At 43.7% G+C, this 27,197-nt stretch overlaps 1 protein-coding gene and 1 long non-coding RNA gene across 4 annotated transcripts in view; both read right to left on the minus strand.

The window, feature by feature from the left end:
- CLSPN (claspin) overlaps positions 1-20,247 on the minus strand; it is a 36,636-nt gene extending 16,389 nt beyond the window's left edge. For all 3 annotated transcript variants that reach the window (XM_006110728.4, XM_006110729.4, XM_014570047.2), the window contains exons 1-8: positions 20,089-20,247; positions 10,920-11,052; positions 7,552-8,021; positions 6,954-7,118; positions 6,268-6,357; positions 5,930-6,002; positions 5,241-5,349; positions 1,109-1,671 (exon numbers count right to left, since the gene is read on the minus strand). In XM_006110728.4, coding sequence (XP_006110790.3) covers positions 1,109-1,671; positions 5,241-5,349; positions 5,930-6,002; positions 6,268-6,357; positions 6,954-7,118; positions 7,552-8,021; positions 10,920-11,052; positions 20,089-20,100 — 1,615 coding nt within the window. In that variant the 5' untranslated portion in view covers positions 20,101-20,247. The remainder of the gene's footprint in view (positions 1-1,108; positions 1,672-5,240; positions 5,350-5,929; positions 6,003-6,267; positions 6,358-6,953; positions 7,119-7,551; positions 8,022-10,919; positions 11,053-20,088) is intronic.
- Positions 20,248-25,115: 4,868 nt separating this feature from the next.
- LOC142819908 (uncharacterized) lies at positions 25,116-27,197 on the minus strand. The gene is made up of 2 exons (XR_012897590.1): positions 26,674-27,197; positions 25,116-25,543 (listed from the first exon to the last, which is right to left on the minus strand). It is a non-coding gene; the product is annotated as an uncharacterized LOC142819908 (long non-coding RNA).

Genomic DNA, 27,197 nt, shown 5'->3' on the forward strand with positions numbered 1-27,197 from the left:
GTGAAAAATCTTTAAAAAACTCCTAATTATTTACTGGAGATTTGGGTATCTATATTACATTTCATTAACAGACCCTTCTCCCTCCCCCATATGATCTGAGGTTTCCACTGTTTCACTGACATATATTTTTAAATCCAGGTTGATAGCGGAGGAGTCATCATTTCTTGGCACAGGCCATCTTTCTGTATAATTTAAAGAATATACTAAATACTATTCATAAATGTATGTAGAAATAAATGAAAAATTCAAACTGATAAGGGATCACCTATCCAGCACTGAAACACAGATGAAATTTTCAAACATGGGTGCCTAAAGTTAGACACCTATACTATTAGGTCTGGTCTACAATAAAGGGGAAAGTCCACTTAAGATATGCAACTCCAGCTATGTTACTTCCACTTCAGCTACTTAATTATCTTAAATCATGTTTTGGCACCATCCACACAGCAGGAGGTCAATAAGAGCACATCTCTAGTCGATTTCCCTTACTCCTTGAGAGAAGCAGGACTACTGTACTGACAGTTAGCCAGTCTTCACTAGACTGCTAATTCGAATCCCAGAATATCAACTGTGGCAGCATCAATCTTCTCTATAGTATAAACAAGCCTAGAGTGCTAAATAAAAGTGACCTGATTTTGATTTGCTGAGCAGCCATGACTTCTGATGAGATAATCAAAAGATACTCATGCTCAGCATCTCTGAAAGTCAGGTCACTTATTCAAATATCTGAATAAAAAGATTTAGAGGCCTAATTTTAGGCACCAAAGTTGAAAAGTACTGGCTTTCCTGCTCAGTACAGAAAGCAAATGCCACCTTATTTAACTTGTACTGCAGGAAGACTTGAAGTATGCAAAACATAAACTCTTATTGAAAGATCGGAAAGATCTTTAACAATCACAGGAATCCCAACATCTGTTTTTAAATCTCATCTGACAACCACCAGCAAGGCCAGCACAGTGCTGTAACATTAGTTCTCCAAAGAAAGTGTGCCTGCCCCTTTCTGATTCATCAGTTTCTAGTGCTGTTCCTCAGAATTCTCCCATCTAAGTTCTGACCTATCCCTGCTTAGCTTGTCAAATCTAGCAGATTGCAACAGGTAATATGGTACCTATGTTTGATTCAGGTTCATCCAGGATAATAATGGAGTCATTATCAGAACAAAGTCTTGGCTTGATGGACAGATCCACTCCCAGCTCCCGAAGTTTATCCAGTTTAGACTTCTTTACTTTTTCAGGTTGAATCCCCACCACTGGTCCCACCTGTGGAACAGATTCTTCATGTTCTACACCTATTTCTTGTGAGTGGTCCCCTCTTTGTACATAGGCACTTTCTTCAGATGCTAAGGGAATTTCACTGTCCATTTGTTCAATGCGTTCATTACTAAGTAGGCTAGACTGCTGCTGTTCTGAAATACCAGCAATTGTAGGTCTTTCACAAATATCAGAGGCATCTTCCTCTCTATGCTTCTCAGCACAATTTTCTATCAGGTTCTCCACTACACCAGAGGAAGGTTTGTCCACAATGGTAACAGCAGTATCCTTATTAAGCCCCATTTCCAGTTTCTTAGGTGCTGGCTGATCAACCTCTTCAGACTGATTATTGTTGCAATTTACAGTTGAGTTTTTAGTGGTTGCACTGTCTTCATTTAGACAGGGCTGATATTTAGTGGACCTGCCAAAAACAGAAAAACAAAATCACCAACCAAAACACAGTACATCAGCCCTTAAAATGGCTGCTATTAAACGTAAGAAAAGCCTAAATCAAACTGAAGCAATGAAACCATGTTCTATTTATTGCACTTGAATACATCAGTTCTGGACGGTGGGGGGAGAAAAATCATCATTCATAACTGCTACTTATTTTAAACCCAGCCTCATTTCCAAATTCCATTTTAAAAAGGAGAAAAAAATAATCTGGCCCATTTTTACAACAGGTTCACTCTACAAGGGTGCAAAGTCATTACACATTATCGCAACTTGGATTAAGTTAATTCTGGAGACATTTTGTAGCCACAGTAGATTACAATTCATCTGCACAATTTAAAACAAAAAATGATCCTTTATCTTGGATCCTAAGATAAACTTTCCCTAAACTCATGGGAGGAGGTGTGGGATAGAGTGGGGGGCTACCAGGGTTAATCTGGGGTGCTCAGTAAATCCTGCTTATTTAACAGTTGAAGTCAAATAACATAATGCAATGGGTAATTCAGATCTTAGCTCTGGTCTACACTAGGACATTACTTTGAAATAACAAGCAGAGTGCCACACTACCAAGCCTGTTATTTTGAAATTATTTTGAAATAATGGGCTTGTTATTTCGAAATAACTCCTGCTTTCTACGAGGAATAATGCTTAGTTTGAAATAGTTATTTTGAAATAGCGGTAGTGTGGACGCTCCACTGATGCTATTTCGAAATAACTACTCCCTAGAGTCATCCAAAGTAATTACTCCCCAGTGCTTCCTGGAGCTCTATGTCGAGGTAGCGCATCCACATTAAGGGAGCCTGTCTCGGACTAATTTCGAGGCTTCCCTGAAGTGTGAACACGCTATTTCAAAATAGTTATTTCGGGAGTTATTATTTCAAAATACATTGTTTCAAAATAATTTCCTAATGTAGATATGTCCTTAGATCAGTGGTCTCCAACCTTTTTACACCCAAGATCACTTTTTAAATCTCAGAACATGCGAAGGTTTACTGCCCCGCACCTTCCTTGAAGCCTCGCCCAATCCTTGAAGCCCAGCCCTCTCTATTCTCCTCCTGTCCGTCACTTGCTACCCCAGCCCTTACTTACACACTCAGATAAACAGTTTATTTTAAAATTATGCGATACATACAATTAAAATCACGTGTTTATAGTTATGAAATAAATGGTCTGTTTTTTATTCATACTATTTAAATCTAAAATGAAGCATTTATAATTATACATTTTGTGGGGACAGAGTTCTGGGGCTGGGGACAGGGGAGAGAGAACAGGGTGCTGGGAGGGCAGAGGACAGGGTTCTGCAGCAGGGAACAGGGTGCCAGTGGGGACAGAGTTCTGTAGCTGGGGACAGGGGAGTGGGGTCTGGGGAGCGGGGAGTGCGGACAGGGGGCAGGGTACCAGTGGCAGCAGAGAGTCCCCTGCATCTGCCTCCTCACAGGATTCTCTTCCCTCCCCCCCCCCCCAAGAGGGAAACCAGCACGTGCCTCCTCTGGGCCCTACTCTCCCCCCCCCCCCCGCCCCCGCGGCGCAGGGAAACTCTGCACGTGCCTCAGGGCCAACCCCACCCTCTTGCGGCGTGACCAACCCCCTCCCGCAGCATGGCCAACCCCTGCGGGCGCCTGCCCCGGGGCCAAACCCTCCCCCACATGGCGCGGCGCAGCACGGCACGGCCCAGCCAGCCCTCCCCCTTTCCTCCCCTCCCGCAGCGCGGCCAACCCCCGCAGGCGCCTGACCCGGAGCCATACCCCCCTTCCGTGGTGCGGCCAAGCCAACCCCTACCCCCTCCTCTCCTCCTGCAACGCGGGCGCCTGCCCAGGGGCCAAACCCCCCTCCTGTGGCCCGGCCAACCCTCTCCCCCTTCTGCAGCTCGGCCAACCCACGCGGGCACCTGCCCTGGGGCCGACCCCCCATCCCGCAGTGCGGCCCAGCCCGCCCAACCCCCTCTCCTCCCATAGCGTGGCCAAACCCTGGGGCCGACCCCCGCTCCCGCAGCATAGGGAAACCCCTGCACTCGACTCACCCCTCCGGCGCCAGCAGTGCAGGGAAGCCGCCACACTCCTCCTCCAAGGCCAACACCCCCTCCCCCAGCACGCAATAGAGCTGTGGGAGGGGAGCAGCCCGCGCACTTCTGGAACCCCCAGAAGTGACGCAGGCTTCAGACAGGACTTCCATCTACCCTGTGGGAAGGTGGCAATACACTAGAGGTAGGTAGTGGGGCTTCTCGGAGGTGAGGGGGAAAATGGGGTGTTGGGGTGCCCGAACACCTCACGATCGACTGGTCGAGGCCTCGCGATCGACGGGTTGGTGACCACAGCCTTAGATGCTCTGAAGCCTACAATTGTTTGTAATGTGTTATGAGAACTAATGCCAATTATCTGATAGTACCGCACATTGTCATTTTTGTGCCTATGTATTACACTCTACCCACTATCACAAATTACTAGTTTACTATGTAAATTCAATAATATCAAATTAGGATGGCTGTGGGAACATTACAGTAAATAGTCTGACATTTGGGCATTTAAAATCTAAGTTATTAATTTACATTAATGTAGGATTCTCTGGATTTCAATTTTTTTAATTATTAAAGAAAACGTTCACTAACTGCACCTTGAGGAAGGAGAAAATTTGTTCCTCTTGGTTTCTGAGGACAGGACAAGGAGTAATGGGCTTAAAGTGCAGCAGGGGAGGTTTCGATTGGACATTAGGAAAAAATTCCTAACTGTCAGGGTGGTCAAATATTGGAATAAATTGCCAAGGGAGGTGGTGGAATCTCCCTCTCTGGAGATATTTAAGAACAGGTTAGATAGACATCTGTCAGGGATGGTGTAGGTGGAGCTTGGTCCTGCCTTGAGGGCGGGGGGCTGGACTCGATGACCTCTCGAGGTCCCTTCCAGTCCTATGATTCTATGATTATTGTTTGTTTCATTATTCACACACCTTTTAAAATAGGATTTGGTTTTAAACTGAGCAGGGAGACTTAAACCACAGCAGTTATTTGAATCTGAAGGGGAGCATGGGACACTGTCACAAGAATTTAGATGAGCATGTTCCTTTAAAATTTTACTTCTGTATACCAAGTACAATCTAACTGGAAATTTTCATTTATTAGGGAAAAAACAGCAGAGTCCTGCTATCACATACTAGTTACTAAAGTGGCAGGTTTGCCACTTAGATCATTGGTTCTCAGACTCTGACTTATGGCCCATTGATGATCAATGACATCCCTTGCTGCTGGTCTGTGGAGAGTTGCCTAGTTACATGGTGATACTTCTTGTTTCCAGCTGTTAAACTGCATTTAAGAGATAATTTAAACCATAATAAATACATCTCTGGTATTACTTTCCCCCAGAAGCAAATTACTATAATTGCCATAGAAGATTATGGTATTACAAAGGAAATGTAGGAGGCCTACGTGATTGCAAACAGGAATCTGTATATTAGATAACTTCTTCATAACATGGACCACATCTGCTTCAGGAAGATTGAGAGTCCTGATTTGGAACAGAGACACTGTGAGATAAGCTTGGTCCTTACTTTAGCAATGCCATAGCATTTCCTTGCAATGGTGGTCGTGGTCTACGCTTGAAGAACTCATGGATAGTTTTAGTCTCAGGCATATGATATGGAAGAGACAGAGATGATTCTGTCAAAGGGGGGAAAAATCATGTAAGTTGTACATCAAAACAACATTTTTTTAAAAATCCAACTGTTTTTGGGACAGGTGGTTTCTAGCTAAAATATCAGAGCAAATTTAAATAGATCTTAACCCTGAATAAAGGTTGTATCTGAAGGACCTCTTCCCAATCACCAGTCTATTCTTGTGAAGAGGGACTACTGCAGCATGCAGAGGAACTCAAAGAAAACAGATTTTGTCATCAGGAAGAGAATTATATGATCTGTTCTAAAATCTGTTGCAAGTAAGAACCTGAGACACACCAAATCAGTTATATGTAGCCCAGCTATAATTTTTAAAAGATTCCAGTGACCTCTCATAGCCACGTGAATGCAAGTTGTAAGATTCCACTCAGGAATCTTGTTTGCACCAAGAGTCCATCACTAAGCAAGATTTTGGCAAAAACTGTTTTGCAGCCTATACACTTTAGATACAGAATAACTCATGTTAATCAACAGCAGAATCTTGCATATCAGAAGTTTCTGCTGCCCTCCAAAAGATATCTTAATAGCTCACACATAACATGTACACCAAAGAGTTTAGGTTTTACCTCTAACAAGTCGCTGAGTCTCACTATGCAGTCGTTTAATAGCTTCTTTACTTAATCTTGCTGCTTTCCGCTCCTTAAACAGATAAAAGAAAGGCCCTTGAAATCACAGGACTGAAACGTCGGAGTGTATCCATATGACCAGTTTTCATCTTTTAAACAGCGGGAAAACAAAAGAAAAAACTAACAGTTGTAGCAGAGTTTAAAAAAGAAAGAACCACCTCAAATAAACAAGAATAAGGTACTTTGATGAGACGCAACATAGAAAAGGCTTCAAATAAAAATTATAATGCATTACTGAGAGTTAAAAAAGAACAGATATTCATAATGAAATATTTCACCTTTCTTTTGGGTCCTTTTAGTGTAGGTCCCTCATTCTCATCATCAAATACACATTTGTAATCTTCAATCTCAGAAAACAGATCTTTACTCTATAAACGATAAAAAGAAGTCTATTACATTTCAAAACAAAGGGGGCTATCAAGGGCAAAGAAGCCTGCAACAAGATAACTTTCTACAATTATTTTTGTGCCATCAGTCTTGAAAAAAGATCAGCAAATATTCTAATAAACTAATGCCCAACCCTGTCCTGTTTCACTGCAACTTCTTTAAGAGCCTCTACAGCCTCTGTTGCAATACGATTTTTGGCATTTTCTATGTCAGTGCTCCTGATTAGTGGCACTATTACAGGCAGTCTCTGACTTACAAACGGGTTACGTTGTAAACACCTGGTCATAAATCGATTTCGTCGTAAGTCTGAAATACCCTTAAACGCGCTGCCCACACTGTTCGAAAAACTTGATGTACATGGTTCTCAACTCGAAAATATTATAATGGGGTTAATGGGAGGTTGGTTGTAAGTACAGATGGTCATAAGTCGGTGTGTTGTAAGTCGGGGAGCGGCTGTACTCCAATACCTCTAGAAAGAAAAATATGGATGCACACCAGTGCCACCAAAAATTTGCGTTACATACTTCAGTACAATACCCTCTACAAAGAAGTTTATGGTTATAACAGAATAGGTTACCTTATGTTTTTTCATTTTGTCTTTCACAGCAGCTCTTATTGATTCTAGTGACTCTTCATCTTCAAGAAGGGGATCATTTTCCTCCTCTAAATCATTGTCAAAGAGTTCTTTGTTGGCAAGAAGGCACCCACTATCATTAAAATCGTATGTTTCACCACCATCCTCCTGGTCAGCAGAAGAGTTAAAGTACAATGAACTATATTAACTTGCAAAACTTGTTTTCAAAATATTTGGAAGATCTCTTCATGATTTCAGGGCCATTAGCAAAATTTTAAAAAATAGCCCATCCCATCATCATTACATTATCCCCCAAGCAGTCTTTCACATTCTATAGGCCAGTCCTGTTCACTTTATAGAGCTCAAAATTAGATATGCTAATTGATGGAGGCAGGTTCTCAACTGCTGCAATCAGCATACCATAGAACTCACCTATGATTCAGAGAAAAACCCTAACCAGAACTTGGGAGCGCCTGAGTGGATGTCCAACTCTTTCTTTTGGTATGGAAACCTACATTAAATGGAAACCCTCAGCCCACCATCAAATGCCAGTATTTAACAACTGAAAATATCAGAAATGTTTGCAAGTAAACTTTTATACCTCCTGTTTGTGTTTCTTTTCTGTCTTCATCTGTCTAATAGCCTCCATTTTTCTCTCTTTTTCTGTCTTCCTTCTTGACTTCCCTATTACTCTGTCTGGTTCTTGGTTAAAACTGTGTTTGTGTTTTTTGTATTTTTTCCAAGATTTCACGGACATCTCTGCAGGTTTCCTCACTTGTGAGCCCAACTCATCCTTAGTCAATTCTGACTTCATGTCTATTTCAAGGTTTTCAGGATGCAGTGGATCACCCGTGTCACTCTCATCGCTGTCCCGCAGAGCTTGCTGAATCCGATGAGATTTTTTGTTCTTTGTGGCAAAAGTGTTTTCATTTTCCTCTCCATGTTCCACATCTTCATCCACAATGTCGCTCTTCTTAGGAAAAATGCCTTCCTCTTCCCCTTCGCTCTCACTGTCCTGAAGCACTTTCTTGCTTTTTGATTTTTTACTCACAAAGATCTCCTCCTCTGAGTCTGGTGGGAACATATTAAACTCTTTATGACACACATCACATTTTAAAAAAAAACATGCTAATTGACAAATGATTAGTTCATGCACCATGCCAGACACATTTCTCTGAGACACTTATTATCCCCTGAAGGCTCATGAATGCCAATGGAAATTTAATGCAGCATAGCAAATCAAATTTAATCTATACTTTGACAACCCATTTCCCTCCCCCCAATAGCACAGTATGTTATTATCTACCATTCAAGAACCTTAGAACCATTCCAAAACTACTTTCATTTGTATAGTCTTTCCTTGAGATGAAAGTGTATTCTATCAAAACAAACAGTAATATAATAAGTGAATTATAATAGACACATGATGACCCCACTCCTGCAAATATTTAAACGTGTACATAATTTTAGTCAAATGACTAGTCCCATAAAAGCCACTGTGCAAGACTCCTTTTCTGCTATACAATAGTGAAATATATTTTAAGTGGGTATTCCTGCGTTAACTGGTTTTTTTTAAAGTTTGTATTTTATTTTTTCATGCCACGTCAATCTTCTTTTCAAGGGAGACCTTAACTGAACATTTTCTGGTTTCCTTTTGTTTGAGTTGGGAGATCTGATGTTCCGTATTTTAGAATGGTGCAGAGAGAGCAATGCAATGTTGTTCAGCAGAAATCTGGACCACACTTGAATTACAGATTTGTATAAATGTTATTGAAATGCAATATTAGTTTAGAATTATTATATGTAAAAAAGCTTGCAGTCCAGAAACTTCATAACACTACTACTGAGTTCAGACTGAAAAGTAATAAGAGAAAATAACACTTACTGAAATACTTAAAATGTTAGAGTTTGGTATCAGGAAAGAATTGACTCATCCAGTAAACATATAACAAAGTGTGTTCTCAGAATCTTGCTTTATCTGGTTATTTGCCTATGCAACTGTACCACGTACAGGAAACGTCACTGAGATACAACTTTAATGGGGAACTACTATGATAGCGTTATCTTAAAGTGCAAGTTTTATTTATAAAAACCACTGTTCCACCTCTCCACTGAGCTCTGAGCATCATGAGAAAATTCAATAGTTTTTAAATGGAACTCTTAGGACAAATGTTCCTCTGCCAGACTTCCCTCACAATAGCCTTTAAAAATTTGGCCAGATTGGATCTCACACAAAGCCATTCAAGTTAACACCACGGAACCTGCTTCTCTGGGCTTAGCAAATCATAAAAAAGAAGGAACTAAGCAGTTAAGATAGTCACTACCCCACTCATCATTTCCCTACCTCATCTCAGTCCAATGCTGCCCTTCCACTACCTTCCCATCTCCACTCTTATCCTGAGCAACCAAAAGGGCATTTGGAACTCAGAACAGACACATACTTATATTAGGGATGTAAAAATTTCTTTAAAAAGGTAACTGTGTAACTGCTAAAAATCCCAGCAGTTACACAGTTACATACAGCGGTCTCTGCAGTATAAAGCTTAAATAAGCTTTATATTGCAGAGCCCGCAGCGAAGGCTTCCCGGGAGTGGGGCCGCAAGCCCCTGCCAGCTGTGCTTTGTTGCTGCAGCAAAGCTACCTCCCCAGGAGCAGCTGGCTCCCCAGGAGCAGAGCTGGCAGCCCCTGCTGGCCCTGCTCCCAGGAAGCCAGCATATAACGTATGGCAGGGGGGCCAAGCTGGGCCCGCCACAGACAGGAGTTGCGCCAGCTGGCTGGAGCATACCCTGCCTGCAGTGGGTCCCGCATGGCTGGAGCAGCCCCCTGCTTGGGGTGGGCGAGGAGCTGCTCCAGCTCCTAACAGGTTAACCAGAACCAGTAAGCATTACCCATGTAGAGTGATGCTTACTGGTTAGGGATGTGAAAGGTTAATTTATATGTTTACTAGGGGCTGCACCCCCTGCTTACTACGCTCGCTTACCCCCCTCTTTCTGGGGGGAAGGCAACCCAGCTCTCCCCCCAGGCACTGGGGTGGACCAGGCTGATGCTGTACCAGCCCCAGCTTTTTCACACACACACACACACACACACACACACACACACCTGCCTTTTTCACATACACCCCAGTGGCGGTGGAAGGCCAAGCCCTGGGCCTGCTGCTGGGGAGGGGACCCAGCCTCAGCTAACACTGCTGCCCATGTGGGGCTGGCGCATCTGAGCCCCAGGAGGGAGGCGGAGATCATGGCCACTGCTAGAACCTGGCTCTGTGCTTGGGCTGTGGGAAGCAGGGAGGCAGTAGTGGTGGCCTGGAGGAAAGACCGAGACAGCCCCTGGCCTGCTGCCAGGGAGGGGAGTCTGGCCGGGGCTAAGGAGGCTGCCCATGCAGGGCCCAGAGCATCTGAGCCCCAGGATGGGGGCAGAGATCATAGCCTGAAGATGGGGTGACATGAGTGATGTGCTGATGTCACTCTGTTGTCCCACGGGGGGGGGAGGGGAGAGAGAGATGGATTTTGATCGTTAATACAATATTGAAGAGCCCTGTACTACATCATATGTATGTTTTCCACCTCGCACTACAACATACATATATTTTCCTATACTACATCATACATATATTTTGTACATGGCTTTGAATGGAATATTGGTGAGCGAAGTGGAATCAGATTGCAAATGACGTATGAGATATTTGCTTCTATAACATTTAGAAAAACATTCGTGTATGTACAGTGTTTGTTGCTAGTGACATTGGGGTGTTGTTTTGTTTAACGTCTGTAGACTTAGAGGAAAATTAAGGAGCCTGTCCTGGTAGCATAGAAAAATAACCGAGGATTAGCAAATCAAATGTGAGACTTCTGATTGGCAGATAGTCAAAGACCACATTCCCTCAGCCTTCTGCAAAGCAACCATCAGAGAACAAAGCCCAATTTTTTAAACTAAACCCCAAAAGAAAAACTTGACAGTATTACAGACCTTCGTCACCAAGAGATGCGGGTCCCTTGTTAGACTGACTTGGAGAGCTGGTTTCACAGCTGCCCTTTCCACTGTCAGAATCACTATCAGTGGTTTTCTGCAGGTCAGATTTCAGATCTACTTCCGAATTAAGCTGGAAACCAAGAATAATATTAACCATAATACAGTATAAATTGTTTAACAGAGATGACTCATTGAATTCAATTTCATCCAAGCACTTCAAATTGGATAACACACAATATATTGAAATGTTATTGCTATAACCTCTGAGGAACTCGGTTTATTCCACTGAGAAAATGAATACAACATATTATCTTATTACTGTATAAAGTTGATTAACTGATGAACACATTGAAAGTATTAAAGCAAAATCAAACATTGTATCCAGACACCCAGAGGAGGTTTTGGAGCAAATTGATAAACTAAACTGTAATAAGTCTCAGGTCCAGATGGCATTCACCCAAGAGTTCTCAAGGAACTCAAACGTGAAATGGTATAATTAATAACTGTAGTTTGTAACCTATCGCTTAAATCAGCTTCTGTACCACATGACTGGGGAATAGATAAATTGACACCAAGTTTTAAAAAGGGCTCCAGAGTAGCGATGTAAAAGCCTGTTTAATTAGTTAATTGGATAAACGTTAAGTTTAACCAGTTGACTGATTAAATAGAAGTGGGCTGGAGTGGCGGTACCACATGGGGCTGTTACAGCCAGCAACCCTATGCATAGGCTCAGCAATGCTAAAGGGCAGTGGGCTGTTCCCTGGGTACCAGTTAACCATTTGGATGATGCTAACCAGGTAACCAGTTACCCGTTAACATCCCTATTCCTGAGGTGATTGTGGCAATTACAGGCCGATAAACCTGACTTCGGTACTGGGCAAACTGGATGAAACTATAGTATATAATAAAAGTGTCAGACACACAGATGAATATAATTTAATGGGGGAAGAGTCAACTTGATTTATGCAAAGAGAAATCATGCCTCACCAATCTATTAGAATTCTTTGAGGGGGTCAACAAGCATGTGGACAGAGGGGATCCAGTGGATATAGTGTACTTAGATTTCCAGAAAGCCTTGAATGAGGTCCCTCATCAAAGGCTCTTAAGCAAAGTAAGTTGTGATGGGATAAGAAGGAAGGTCCTCTAATAGATTGATAACATAAACTATAGCCGTGGTCCCCAACACGGTGCCCGCGGGCGCCATGGTGCCCGCGGGGGCATTTGCATGCGCCCGCTAGGTGCTCGGGGCTGGCCTGGCCCCGGGCACATAGCGCACGGGGAGCGCCGGCCCCAGGCACGCGGCGCTTGGGGGGGGGGGGGGGAGGGAGCGCCGGCCCCGGGCGCGCGGCGCTTGGAGGGGCCCCGGCCCCGCCCGCCCCCGGGCATGCAGCTATGTGGGGGCCCGCCCCCGGGCATGCAGCTATGGAGGGGGCCCCACCCCCGGGCACGCAGCTATGGAGGGGGCCCGCCCCCGGGCGCGCAAGTGTCCCTGCCCCCTGGCGCCCGGCAGGCGAACGGCCACGACCCCTGGCGCCCGACAACCTCAAAAGGTTGGGGACCATTGAACTATAGGAACCAAAGGGTAGGAATAAATGGTCAGTTTTCAGAATGGAAGGAGATAAATTGTTGTGTCCCCAGGGGTCTGTTCTGGGACCAATCCTAGTTGACATAGAATCTTAGGGTACGTCTTAGGATGAGGTATACCTGGGTGATCGACAAATACCTTTGATGTCGGCACCCGCACGTCCAGACTATCGCGCTGAGCCGACAAACAGCTGATCAGCTGTTTGTCGGCTCAGCGCGGCAGCCTTGTAAATTTAAATGAAGCGGTGATTATTTAAATCGCCGCTTCATTTTCCTATGTCTGGTAGACTAATCTACATGCCTCTGGCGACAGAGGCATGTAGTCTAGACGTACCCATAGAATACTAGAATTGGAAGGGACTTTGAAAGGTCATCAAGACCTGTCCCCTGCACCCATAGCAGGACCAAGCCCCATCTAAAATATCTATGAGGGATGATCGTCTAACCTCTTCAAAATTTCCAGTGAGGGAAATTCTACAACCTCCCTAGACAATTTATTTCAGAGTTTAACCACCCTGACAGTAAGGAAGTTCTTATTAAATTATCTGGAAAAAGGATAAACTGCGAGGTGACAAAATTTGCAGATGATACAAAACTATTCAAGATAGTTAAATCTCAAGCAGACTGCAAAGAGGTACAAAAAGATCTCACAAAACTGGGTGACTGTGCAACAAAATGGCAGATGAAATTCAATGTTGATAAATGCAAAGTAATGCACATCGGAAAACAGAATCCCAACTATATATTAGGGATGTAAAAGGTTAACTGGTTAATGGGTGAGGCTTACTGGTTCCAGTTAACTGATAGGGGCTGGAGCTCCAGTCCCCCAGAGCCCACCCAAGGAGCCCCTGTCCATAGCAGGCCCAGCCACCCACCTCAAGTTACATGCTGGCTTCCTGGGAGCGGGGCTGGTAGAGACTGCCAGCCCCACACCCAGGAGCCAGCTATAGAGCCCACAGTGTAGCCTTCCCAGCCCTTGCCAGCGCCGCTCCCAGGGAGGCTTTGCTGCAGAGCCTGCAGCCCGCAGAACTGTGTAACCGCTATGATTTTAGTGGTTACACAGATACATTTTTAAATGCATTTTTACATCCTGCTATATATAGACAATGATGGGTTCTAAATTAGCGGTTGTGACTCGAGAAAAATCTTGGAATCATTGTGGATAGTTCTCTGAAAACACCCACTCAATGTGCAATGGCCAAAAAAGTGAACAGAATGTTGGAAATCTTTAAGGAAGGGATTGATAAAAAGACAAAAAATATCTAATTGCCTCTGTATAAATCCATGTTTCACCCCTATCTTGAATACTGCGTGCATATGTGGTCACCCCATTTCGCAAAAGATATATTGGAAAATAAAAAAGTTCAGAAAGGTACAACAAAAATAATAAGGGATTTGGAATGGCTGCCATATGAGAAGAGACTAATAAGACTGAGAATTTTCAGTTTGGAAAAAAGATGACTAAGGGCGATACACTAGAGCTCTATAAAATCATGACTGCTGTAGAGGAAGTAAATAAGGAAATGTTGTTTACTCCTTCCCATGACACAGGAACGAAGAGTCACCAAATTAAATTAGTAGGCAGCAGGTTTAAAACAAACAAAGGAAATATTTCTTCACATAGCACCTAGGGAACTCCTTGCCAGAGGATGTTGTGAAGGCCAAAACTATAACAGGGTTCAAAAAAGAACTAGCTAAGTTCATGGGGGGCAGGGACAAGATGGGCAGAGATAGTGTCCTTAGCTTCTTTTTGCCATAAACTGGAAATGGGCGACTGGGGCTGGATTACTTAATGATTATCTGCCCTGTTCATTCCCTCTGGGGCACCTTGCATTGGCCAATGTCAGAAGACAAGATACTGAGCTAGAAGGACTTTTGATATCACCCGGTATGGCCATTCTTATGACACTGCTTGGGAACTACTGCTTGAGACAACACAGCACTAAAAGCCGTGAGAAACTTGCAATTTTCATCTGGCATACAGCCTCTCCTCGAGTTACGAACGAGTTACGGACCAAACACTTGGCCGTAACTCAATCCGATCATAACTCGGACCCCACTGAGTTACACACAACCGCGCTGTTCATAAGCACAGGTCACGTTCGTAACTCAGAGACTGCCTTTACGACTGCTCCATGGGAGCTTTGGTCGTAAGTGCGAACGGTCGTAACTCGACCATTCGCAACTCGGGGAGCGGCTGTACTGTATTAACACTTCTAACTTTATATAACTTGACATAAAATAAAGTCAGTCCAAATTGTGCAAGCTATTAAAATCAGGAAGGTGGCAGCCTGACAGATCATTAATTATTATTCTGTGTAATGGAGAAACGTAGTGAAATCTCAACAACTTCAGCAGCAGGGTAAATAGTTAAGATGACAGAAGACAGGCTAGCTAAGCATCTCCTAGAAGGCAATTCTTTTGGCATCTGACCAAGATGACGATGTAGGGATAATATTGAGCACAACGTAAGCGTTCTTTAATGTGCATTACCATCAAAGGGGAAAACATGTCCTTGACAGAAAAAGGTGGGGAGAGCAGCAAAGGACCTCTATGGTCTATATAACCAGGGATACCCCCAAAGTAGTAGTAACAGAGAAAGCCCTCGCAGCAGGGCATAAGCTCAGGCTGCAAACTAAATGCAGTCTGTAACATTCAAAAACTGATGCAAGCCTAACACAGGGACCCACAAATCTGACAGTGTCATAGAATCGTAGATTGAAGGAACCTCGAGAGGTCATCAAGTCCAGTCCCCTGCACTCACAGCAGGACCAAGCACCATCTAGAGTTCTAGACCATCCCTGACAGGTGTCTGTCTAACCAGTTCTTAATCTCCAATGATGGAGTTTCCTAAAACTCCCTAGACAATTTACTCCAGTGTCTAACCACTTTCACAGTTAGGAAATTTTTTCTAATGTCCAACTTAAACCTCCCCTGCTTTTTCCTCTTCCCTCTTCTTGCACAAAAAACCCTCTTCCCCATCCACACACGCCTTTTTGCACAAGAGCTCTTGCACAAAAAGGCATTCTTCCTTGCAGAATGAGGATTATCAATTGCACAAAAACCCATCTGATCTTTCAATTTACTTGCACAAAAACATGCTTGAGGTGTGGATGCTCTGCGAGTTTTTGCGGAAAAACAACCGTTTTTCCACAAAAACTGTAGTGTAGGCATAGCCTGAGTCTTCTCTTTTCAAGTCTAAACGAATCCAGTTATGTCAATCTTCCCTCCTAGATCATGTTTTCTAGACCTTTAATCATTTGTTTTGCATTTCTCTGGACCTTCTCCAATTTCGCTGCATCTTTCATGAAACGTGGAACCCAGAACTGGACATAATGCCCCAGTTGAGGCCTAATCAGCACAGAGCAGAGCAGAAGAATGTCTTTGTGTGTTTTGCTCACAACACTCCTGTTAATGCATCCCAGAATCATGTTTGCTTTTTTTGCAATGGTGTTGCACTGTTGATTTATATTTAGCTTGTGGTCCACTATGACTCCATCCTAGGCAATCATTTCCCATTTTGTATGAGAGCAACTGATTGTTCCTTCCTTAGTAGGGATGTTAAAATGTTGAAAATTAACATGGGGGCAGTCAGCTCTCTGGGAGCTGGTGCGTACAGAGAGCTGGCTTAACCAGCTCCCCGTGCATACCGGTTCCTGCCTCCCCCCCTCTCAGGCAGCTTCAGAGGCAGCAGCATGGGAAGGGACAGATGGCAGATGTACTGGGAACCTGAATGTAACCGCATAGTACATGGTTACACTTTCACAACCCTATTCGTAAGTGGAGTATTTTGCATTTGTCTCAATTGAATTCATCCTATTTACCTCAGACCATTTATCTAGTTTGTCTAGATTATTTTGAATTATAACCCAATCCAGCAAAGCACTTGCAAACCCTTACCAGTTTGGTATCATCTGCAAACTTTATAAGTGTATTCTCTATGCCATTATCTAAATCATTGATGAAAATATTGAACAGAACTGGTCCCTACACTAATCCACTGCAAAACCCCACTCAGTATGCCCTGTCAACCATTGATAATACTATCTGGGAATGGTTATCCAACCAGTTATGCAACCAACTTAGGATGCATAGGATCCACCTTAGGAGCTCCATCTAAGTTGTATTTTCGTAGCTTTTTAATTAGAATGTCAGCAGGATTGTATCAAATGCTTTAATAAAGTCTAGATATACCACATCAATTTTTCCCCTTTATCCACAAGGCTTGTTATCCTGTCAGAGAAAGCTATCAAGTTGGTTTGACATGACTTGTTCTTGACAAATCCATACTGACTGTTACATATTTTATTATCTTCTAGATGTTTGCAAATGGATTCCTTAATTATTTGCTCCATTATCTTTCCTGGCGCAGAAGTTAAACTGATTGGTCTATAATTCCATGGCATACCCTTATTCCCTTTTTATAGATGGGCACTTTATTTGCCCTTTTCTAGTCTTCTGGAACCTCTCCTGTAGTCCATGAATTTTCAAAGATAATCGTTAATGGCACTGGTATCTCCTCAGTCAGCTCCTTGAGTAGTTTAGGATGCATTTTATGAGGTACTGGAGACTTGAAGACATCTAATTTAAGTAATTTTTAACTGTTCTTTGCCTATTTTAGCGACTGAACCCACACCTTTTCACAAGCATTTGCTATGTCAGGCATCAACCTTGGTTATGTTAGGGATCAACCTTATAGGTGAAAACCAAAACAAAGAAGTAATTAAGCACCTTTGCCTTTTCTAGGAATATAAAATCCCATTTAATCAGTTAACAGGTTAACATTTAACTGGTTAACCACTTAATTTCGATCCTGCGGTGTGACAGGTCCAGCCAGGCTGGAATGGTCTCCCCTGCCCTCAGTGTGACATGATGGGCCCTAGCTGGTCCTCCTGCCCACCCAAGGCATGGTATGGCATGATGGGCCCAGCTGGACTGAAGCTGCCCCCTGCCTGTCTGCAGTGCAGTGGGCCCGACTGGGTTGGAGCAGCCCCCGCCTGCCCGTTCACCCACCCACAGCATGGTGTGGAGGGCCCAGTCAAGCTGGAGAGGCCCACCCATCCACCCCTTGGATGATTGACTGCTCCATCCCAGCCAGGCCCGCCATGCTGTGGGCTGCTCCAGACAGGCCAGTCAACTGGTTATATCCCTACCTATTTCCACATTTTCTGTTAGTTTTTTCCTCTTTTTGTAACGGGCTGATCCTGTCCCTGCTCTTCTTTGTGCTTCTAATATATTTGTAGAATGTTTTCTTGTTATCCTTTATGTCTCTAGCTAGTCTGAGTTCATTTTGTGCCTTGTCCTTTCTAATTTTGCCCTTATATATTTGTGTTATGTGTTTATATTCATCCTTTATAACTTGACCCAGTTTCCAGTTTTTGTAAGACTCCTTTTGTTATTTTTAAATCATTTAAGATCTCCAGGTTAAACCAGCATGGTCTCTTGCTGTACTTCCTATCTATTGTATACAGTGAGATAATTTGCTCTTGTGCCTTTACTAACCTCTCTTTGAAAAACAACCGTCTTCAATTATTTTTCCTCTTAGACTTGCTTCTCATGGGATCTTATCTACCAACTCCCTGCATTTGCTATAGCTGCCTTCTTGAAATCCACTGTCTTTTTTTCCTGTTCTCCCTACAATCATTCTTTAAAATCATGCACTCTGTCATTTCATGATCACTTTCACCCAAGCTGTCTTCCAGTCTCAAATTCTCAGCCAATTCCTCCCTATTTGTTAAAATCAAACCAGAACAGCCTTCCCCAGTAGCTTTCTCCAGCTTCTGAAATAAAAAAAATGTCTCCAATACATTCCAAATACTTGTTGGATAATCTCTGCTCTGCTATGTTGTTTTCCTAACAGATCTCTAGATAATTGAAGTTTCCCAACACCACCAAGTCCTGTGCTTTGGATAGCTTTGTTGGTTATTTAAAAAAAAAAAAAAGCCTCATCCTTTTTAAAGCTGGCTCCTGCTTCTACACTCCTCCTGCTGCCTCTGGTATAGAGGCAGCAAGGAGGGGATTGCAAGTAGTCGACACGACTATTTTTTTTACATTGCTTAAAAGCTGGCTCCCTCCTTCCCCATGGTGAGGGGAGGGTGGGCAGGGAGGCAAAGATGCAGCAGTACTGTAGATCTGCCTTTTAAATATAGTAAAAGGTACCTGGCTCTTGCTACATTTAAAATCCAGAGGCACAGAGTGGAACCCAGGCAGCTTTTACTACATTTAAAAGGCAGAGCTGCAGCAGTCCAGGCCTGGCTCATGCTGGGTACCAGACCTACCCTCGCTGCAGCTATGCACGCCCAGCACCTACTACATGTAAACTGCATAACCCAAGTGACCTTTTATCAACTAATCATGTACTCAACACACATTATATCGAGTACACAATTAGTCATTTACTCACTACTTAACATTCTTAATTCCCATCCCATTAGGAGGACCTTAGTTATCCAGTGTGGGTCACGAGGACAGCATATTTATGGTGCCCCCAGTTACGCCGGGAATCTCAGATTCACTGACCGCACCACAAGAGAACCATTGACCTGGCTCTCAACCAGCGGTACACATACTTCGGGGGAAGGGATGTGCAGATATCTTTCAGGCGTCCATCAGCTTACCTACATATTTACCTGGTTTTACAACAGGCTACATAAAAAGCACCAGAAAAGTCACTCCAAACTAACGGTCGATGCAACTTATTTATACAGCGCACTGCAATATTTACAGCCCAACACATTTGACAATGCAGTGGAAGCAGGACAGTCAGCAACATTTCTGTGCCAGGTTTGTATTTTTGGCTGTGGCTAGACTGGCAAGTTTTTCCGCAAAAGCAGAAAAACTTGCCAGCTGTCTACACTGGCAGCTGGAATTTCCGCAAGAGTACTGACCATCTCATGTAAGAAATCAGTGCTTCTTGGGGAAATACTATGCTGCTCCTGTTCGGGCAAAAGTCCCTTTTGTGCAAAAGGGCCAGTGTAGACAGCTCAGATTTGTTTTGCGCAAAAAAGCCCCGATGGCGAAAATGGCGATCGGGGCTTTTTTGCGCAAAAGCACGTCTAGATTGGCACGGACGCTTTTCCACAAAAAGTGCTTTTGCGGAAAAGCGTCCTGCCAATCTAGACGCTCTTTTCCGCAAATGCTTTTAACGGAAAAACTTTTCCATTAAAAGCATTTGCGGAAAATCATGCCAGTCTCAACTAGCCTTTGAGTCTGAGACTGCACACAGGTCGTTTGTCAGAGCAGTGAAACCTGCGGGAGACACCAGCCCAGCCTCCTGCAGAGGGCCCCCCCCCATAGTATGAAATGGCTGAGCACCACGGACGTCTTGGCCACCGCCTCGCTGAGCTCAGTGTGCCGAAGGGCACGCTGGGACGTGTAGTCCTTACATGGGCACAAGGCAGGCTGAGACCTCTCGCCGCCACTGACTGCAGTGCATGCTGGGACGCGCCGCCTACGCGCCGTGCATGCTGGGAGTCGTAGTCCCCGCCAGCTGCGGGAAACTCAACAGAGAGGGGACAGGGGTCACTGCACCCCCGCCATCCCCTCTCGGCGCCTGCCGTCAATGCAGGCCGGGAGAGCTTACCTCAGCCGCCATGACCCCAGGCTGCGCGGTGGTGGGCAGCACCCCTAACGCTGGCTGCCCCTCAGGAGTCCCCAGGTCTCCTCAGCTGCCGCCGCCAGCGATTGAAACCCCTTCGATTCTTCGCGCTCTGCAGCAGCTAGCCCCGCCCCCCACCTCGAACCAATCACAGCTCGTGCTCTGCCTTCAGCCTCCGCCTTACTCGGCTCCCTAGTGGATGACTGGCCCGCCTTGCAGGTCTGCGAACCAATCGCCATCCGGCTCTGAGCCTGAGGGGGGCCCCGGCTGTGCCAGCATCCCATTGGCGCCTCACCGCTGTCAAGTCCCTCCCGGCTCGCTCATCGCCTCGTCTGCTCCGAAGGGATAGAGGGGCCCGCTGGGCCTGAGCCGCTCTAGCCGCACATCACGCAACTCGGGGCTAGTGACCCTGGCCAAATGGGATGGGGGCCGCAGTGCATGCTGGGGGCTGCCTGGTTTGGGCCTCCCTCTGGGGGCCCCCCCAAGTTCACAGGGGCCTTCCACTCTTAAGGGCCCTGTGCTAATGTTATTGCTAGTGCTGGACCCCCCCCTCCCCCCATCCTCTCCGCCCTGGAGCCCTGTGTCCTAAACCCGCTGTGGAGAGCCAAGCAGGACAGACCCCCTTCCAGTCCAGTGCCGGGCGGCGTCTGCTCTTTCTGCCCGCGCAGCCTGCTGCCAACGTACAGCCGCCCCCACCTGCGTGCGTCGCCCCTCGACTTCTTGAACTGGACTCCTCGAAGGGCAGGACTGCGCGACGGGTCAGCTCGACGGGGCCGCAGCCTGCGCTGGAAGCTGGGGTTCTGTGCCGCGGCTCAGGAGAGATTCAAATGCTGCCCTGCTGACGAGCAGAGCCCCCACCCACTAGGTTTTTGTGTCTGCTGGTGGTAGGGATCATAGAACCATAGAACCATAGAGCTGGAAGAGACCTCAGAAGGTCATCAAGTCCAGTCCCCTGCTCTAGGCAGGACCAATTCCAACTAAATGACTAATCGATTAGTCGATGTAAATGACTAATTGATTAGTCAACTATCCGATAAGCAAAAGTTTATCAGATCGTTGACACATTAGTTGACTTGTCGCTTCCCCCCACCTTGCTGCCTCTGTCAGAAAGGGGCAGTAAGACAGGGGAGAGGTGTGGGTGTTGGGGGGAGCTGGTTTAAAAGCTGGTTCCCCCCAGCTCCATGGGAGGGAACAAGAGCACAGCGGGGGCGTTCCACCTTTGAAATGTGCAAGAGTCCCCACTGGCCCTCTTGTATATTTCAAAGCAGAAGCGCTGCAGGGATCCTGGGGCCAGCGAGAGATTCAGAGTCCCCCACTGGCCCCAGGCTCCATGTGGTATTTCAATCTTTGAAATGCACAAGATCCCCTATGTACATTTCAAAGGTGAAACGCTGTGCAGCACTTCCACCTTTGAAATGTAGCAATAGCCGGGAGCGCTCTTGCTACATTTCAAAGCAGAAGCGCCCTTATCAACAAATTGAACAGTTGATTAATCTAATTTTAACATCCCTAGCTGGTGTTGCATATTTGCAAATGCATTGGTGCATATAAAATTTATTCTGCACATGGATAGAAAATATTAGTGGGAACATTGTCCAGCGGGTGTTAATAGACACAATAAATTGACCAGTGATCATTCTTCTGTCAACTCTATAGACATCTATATGGCTCTACCAAGAGTTCGTCAGCAATCTAAAAATAAAAATGGAATTCTACAAAAAGTGGAAACATGGACAATTTGTTAAGAAGCCATACAAACATATAAGGATAAAATTAAGGCACAAAATAAGTTACATCTAACAAGGGCCATAAAGAGTAATAAGAAAAGGTTCTATAAATACATTAGCAAGAGAGGTGAAGGAAATACGTTCTCTTGTTAGCGGGGGAAGGACATCTAATAACAGTTGACAATAAGGCTTAGGAGTTTAATATCTGTTTTGTTTCACTTATCACTAAAAAGGTAAATTCTGTTTTGTTTCACTTATCACTAAAAAGGTAAATTCTGGGGTATTTATGCCCCAGGACAATACCGTTATGTTTGGATTACATATATTCTAGTATTGCACCTTGGTTAATCTATTACATGGAAGCCCTGTTGTTACTAAATTCACTTTCTGCAGCTTCTGTAGTATCAGTTATTTGAATCAATCCTGTTTGGTATCTGGGAGCGAGGTTTTCAACAGTTATGGGTCTGTGCATTACATTTTGTTAGGAGCAAAAATTAATAATCACATTTCTTCTCTGGGTTTACAAACTATACTGATGGCTCTGCTTGCCTGATGAATTTGACAGATCTGCAAATTACATTGGTAATTATGTAAAAGCCACTTTGTGGGCAAGAACCAAGTTAGTAGCTGAAATGGTTTTATTTAAGTGACGTAATTGCAGATAGAGATACATATTTCAACAGAGTGTAAATACTGTTGTGGCCAATTAAGATTTCCCATTTGTCACTATGCTGCATACCATGGCCAAGGGAATTTAATGGTGGCAGCAGAGAGAGAACTGTGTTCCACAAGGAAATGCTGCAACCTCTCGAGCAAAAGGAAAACGTTTATTAGCTCTTAGCAATACAGGGTTTATGATACACATCAGTTCTCATTTTATCCAGCGGACAGCAGTGGTGCACACTCATCAGCAAAGTCATTACAAAAGCATTTTTAGACTAAAAGAAAAGCATGTAGTCACAGAAGCTGACATTTAAAATCCTGAGAATGCAGCTGAATCAATTATATAACATGAAGGCACATGTACTTGGTTGAATTTAACAAGCAGTTCAAAAGCAATTTTACATACTTAAGTACATGCTTATAAAGCCAAAAATAAATAACTTACTTTTTCTGATTCCTCAACACAACAGTGATCAGCCAGCCATTACTCAGCCAGCAAAATACAATTTTGTGCTAACATTTAGCAAAAACAACACTTAAGAATTTCAAAATTAAAAATTTGCAGAATTCATGAGAGTGTAAAATGATGACAACCAAAGCCTACCAAGCAAGCTTCACAAAGTATTAATCATGGTTAGTACATTAGTACATCGGTGTACTGTAGGTTTTCAAATATTGGTCTAAATTCATTCTTGGTGTTACTTTTATTTTACAATGTAACAGGGACACAAAAGGAGATTCCTAGAATGATATGGTCAGAACAATTTTCAGAAAGCTCAGGTCCATTTGTAAAGTTTTAAAATTAAGAAATCTGATTAGATACAGCAGATCTGCCTATTCATTGATTTCTTCAAGAGAACTTTCTTCTGCAATAGGCCAGTTAGGAGACACATGGGGCACATTAACCCACAAAATCAGTTCATTCAAGAGACACCCACTGACAGGTCAGCATGCGAATGCAAAATTATTCATTGTCTTACAAAAGTATGTAGAATCAACTAGATAACCTAGCCATTGGCAAGCCTTAGTGCAGCTGTGCACTGGGAATGCCAGCTGATCTGCAGACACATCTTGGCCTGGATCTACAAAAGGATTTGGATCTTGTCTACATTACGTGGGGAATCAATGTCTGCTTAGACACAATAAATCGATCTCCAAGTGTGCTTCCACTGATGCCAATACTCCACCAAGATGAGAAATGTAGCCAGCATCAACAGGAGAGCAGCTCCCCCTGACCTTACCTCACGCAAGACGCTGTGGTAAGTATGTCAACTTCAGCTCCACTATGTGAAGTAGATCAACTGCACAGGTAAGTGTAGACAAGGCGTCACAGTGCCTATCTTTTAAGAGCCTCAAAAATCATAGGAACAACACTGTGACCCACACAGCTGCACACATAGACATCTGGGCTCTCTATACAATGAAGGGAAGGAGAGAGACTATCATTTTAAAATGCAATCCACAAAAGCCAGCACTCTATTGACTATAGACCTAAACTGATGACAGTGTGTGTTAAGCTCCACTTCTCTGAAAGATAGCTGAAGTTTTGACTGTAGCTACTTAGTGATCCATTACTGGGAAGCTGCTGCCTAGAGTCAGGCAGCCTAGGCACCTGTTATGGAGATGAGTTAGCTACTCTGCTGCCCTTGAGCTACAGGAAAAGGATGGAGGAAGAGGAGGAGATCATGTTAGAGTGCTTCTTCTCAGCTGTGAGGTTTCAGGTTCAATTCCCACTGGGGTGGGGAAAGGAGACCCCTATTCAATTCCTAGTTCTCAGAAGACTTCCTGAGCTCTGGGATAATCTGGTGTGGGACTTCCTTAGTCTCTCCTGTTGAAGCTGTTCCACTGTGGATGCTTAGAGAAGGGCAACTGACCTAGGGCCTTAGCACTGGGCTAGAGAGTCAGTATTCCCTGAAAACTTAGATGCTATAGAGGAGTTGTTTTGTGGATCACAGTGGAGGGAAAACTAGGACTTACAGGTACCTAAACCTGAGACATAGGCACCCAAGTACCTTTGTAGTACTAGGCTCTGGTTTATTTGCTTAGCCATTTTTGGCAGAGATAACGTGGCTGTATGATTCTCTGTACTGCGTGGGAGTACATGCTAGAACATAGAGGTGGAGGGATGTGGCATGTGATCATTTCTCATCCAAGTTTCCCTAGCCACTAAAAGGGCCTTCTACATTTACTTTGGTATATCTAGCTTGCTTTACTTGCACCAAGCCAGATGCCTGTAAAATGCTAATGGCTACATCTATACTGCTTACTTCTTGTGCACAAGCCTATGCAAATAGAGCACACATTAGTATATTATTGCGCTTCATTTGCATAATTATTTAGGGGCCGCTTTTGCGCAAGAGGTTTTTGCGCAAAAAGGAGCTGTGTAGATGCCTAGGGAATCTTTGTATCAAACACTCTTCAAGAGAGTGTTCCATAGTTACAGCAAGGGAGGCTCAGCTGTATTCCAGCCTTATATCTTCCTAGTATTATTTATATATAAAGAGATGTATGTATGTTGTTTTACAGAGTGGTGAAAAGACAGGACTCCCTGCCCATGACAATGTTTAGTATAAACAGGCAACAATGCAGATGAAGGAAAGGAGGTGACATCAAATCAGCAGATATATTTCAGTGTTACACTAATTATTTATTATGAATTATTATTATTAATATTGTAGCAATGGAAGAGCATGCGGGGTGGCAATTACACCTCAAATTAGGGCTTATGTGGGACCTAAAGGGTGCATACACTGATGGTTGTGGACGATGGCACAGGAGGGAGCTCCAGCATCAGAGAGTAAACCAGTTGTAATTCCAACATACGCGAAGTGCAGCTACTTCCTCACAACCCAGGAAACACCCTTTGGCTTCTGTTTTTAAATAGCCCAAGAAACCCACAACCTTCTGCCTTTCAGGAAGCTCAATCACTGAATAGAAAGTTTATAGTCACAAGATCCATATTTCGCCTGGTGGTGAAAGGAGGCTGGTATTTCAGAATTTTACTAGCAGTGTTGAATGCTTGCCTTCACTTGTTCAGAAAGTTGGCAGCCCTGTGCATAAAAAGTGAAGTTAGTGAAGTGGTTAAAAAAAGAGAGAATTACTAAACAAGGAAGAATGTAAACAAGCATAGCCCACACCAGAGTGTAGTTTACCAAATGAGCAATGCCTTTGAAATGATAGCAAATAAACAATACATATATATATTGCTTCCTGGCTTTGTTAAATTTCAAATAACAATATCTAATCCACCAAGGTATCCAGATAAATTACAATGTGCTCTGTAGGGCCACACTCTGTCAATGGCAGACTCTCTGTATCCACATGAAGCCACACAGATTTCTGCCAGCCTACAGCTCATTGTAAGATTGAAGCCAAAGTTGGTATTTGTGCTCCAGGCTGGGAGCTAGGCAGATGGAGTTCTGTGAATACACACCCACTATAAAGTTGTCACAGATCTCTCCAACTCACTAAATAATAGCTACGCCAGCCGTATCGCTGTAGAGAAACATGGCCTGAATCAGGATGTTCATATAAAATCTAATTATATTCTCGTTTAAGGTTAAAGTACCACTGCAATGCAGTGGAGATGTATCCTTACAAACATCAGATCTCCAAGCAAACTCTTCAACAGGAAAATGAGAAAGCCGTGTAAACAACTTAGTAGCTATGCTAGAGGCTTAAATGGGAGTCAAAGAAGTCCTGATTTGTGGTCATAATCAATACAGGGTTTAAACTTTATTCAAATACAGTTTTGTATCTAGTTTGTGTATCTTATTTTGATGCTGTTTCGAAATACGGTAGCTTATTTTGTCATTTGGTGCTGTCCACACAGCACCAAGTTTCGAAATAAAGCACTACTCCAAAATGTCCCTTACTCCTCATAGAATGAGATTTATAGGTACATCGGAATAGCAAGCCCGAAATAATGGACTTGCTGTGAAGACACGGGATAGCTATTTTGATATATTCCAGTATCCCAAAATAGCATTGCAATGTAGATGTATTTTTAGTGTTTAATGACCAAACTTTTAGAGGCATCACCCAATTCCAAAGTGATCACTTCCCAGCCAAATTCTGAGTGACATCTCATGATTATTATTGATCCATTTCTTTGTGTTAACTATTAGCTGTTGGATATTAACCAATCATTAACTCTGGAAAGAAAAATTATTGCGCTTACCAGAACACTGTGAACTTGCACAAAAATGAGCTGTTCTCGTTAAGATGTGACTCTATTGCAAAGTTGACAAGAAACCAAAGTTCAAATTTGGAATGGCTTTTAGTATAATTTTCATCTCTTCAAAGCATCTGAAGATCTAATTAATACAATTTGCTCTGCAGTGGGAGGTTATATAGTGTGCAATTAGGTTAAACAAATACCCTGCATTATATAGGGTTTCTGGAGGTAGAAGGAAATTCTCACATGAAGAGCTTTGAGGCTGGACCTATGGGTTATAAAACAATAGAAGAGCATGAATAAGATGCTCACAGTTTGAAAGAAATGGTGATTTATGTTTTCAAACTGGGGGTGAGTTTTATGTTTATTCAATTCTAAGCAGAAAAGTAGATGATCTCTCTGTAACGGGGGTTAAAGAAAGTTTCTGAAAGTAGATGAGGTTTTTCTCTTTTAAAAATGGATATGTATGTACTCAGATCCTTGATTGCCTATTCTATATGGCTACAAAAATTATTAGGGTTATGAAA

The sequence above is a fragment of the Pelodiscus sinensis genome, chromosome 25, assembly GCF_049634645.1.
Source record: "Pelodiscus sinensis isolate JC-2024 chromosome 25, ASM4963464v1, whole genome shotgun sequence".
Lineage (NCBI taxonomy): Eukaryota > Metazoa > Chordata > Testudines > Trionychidae > Pelodiscus > Pelodiscus sinensis.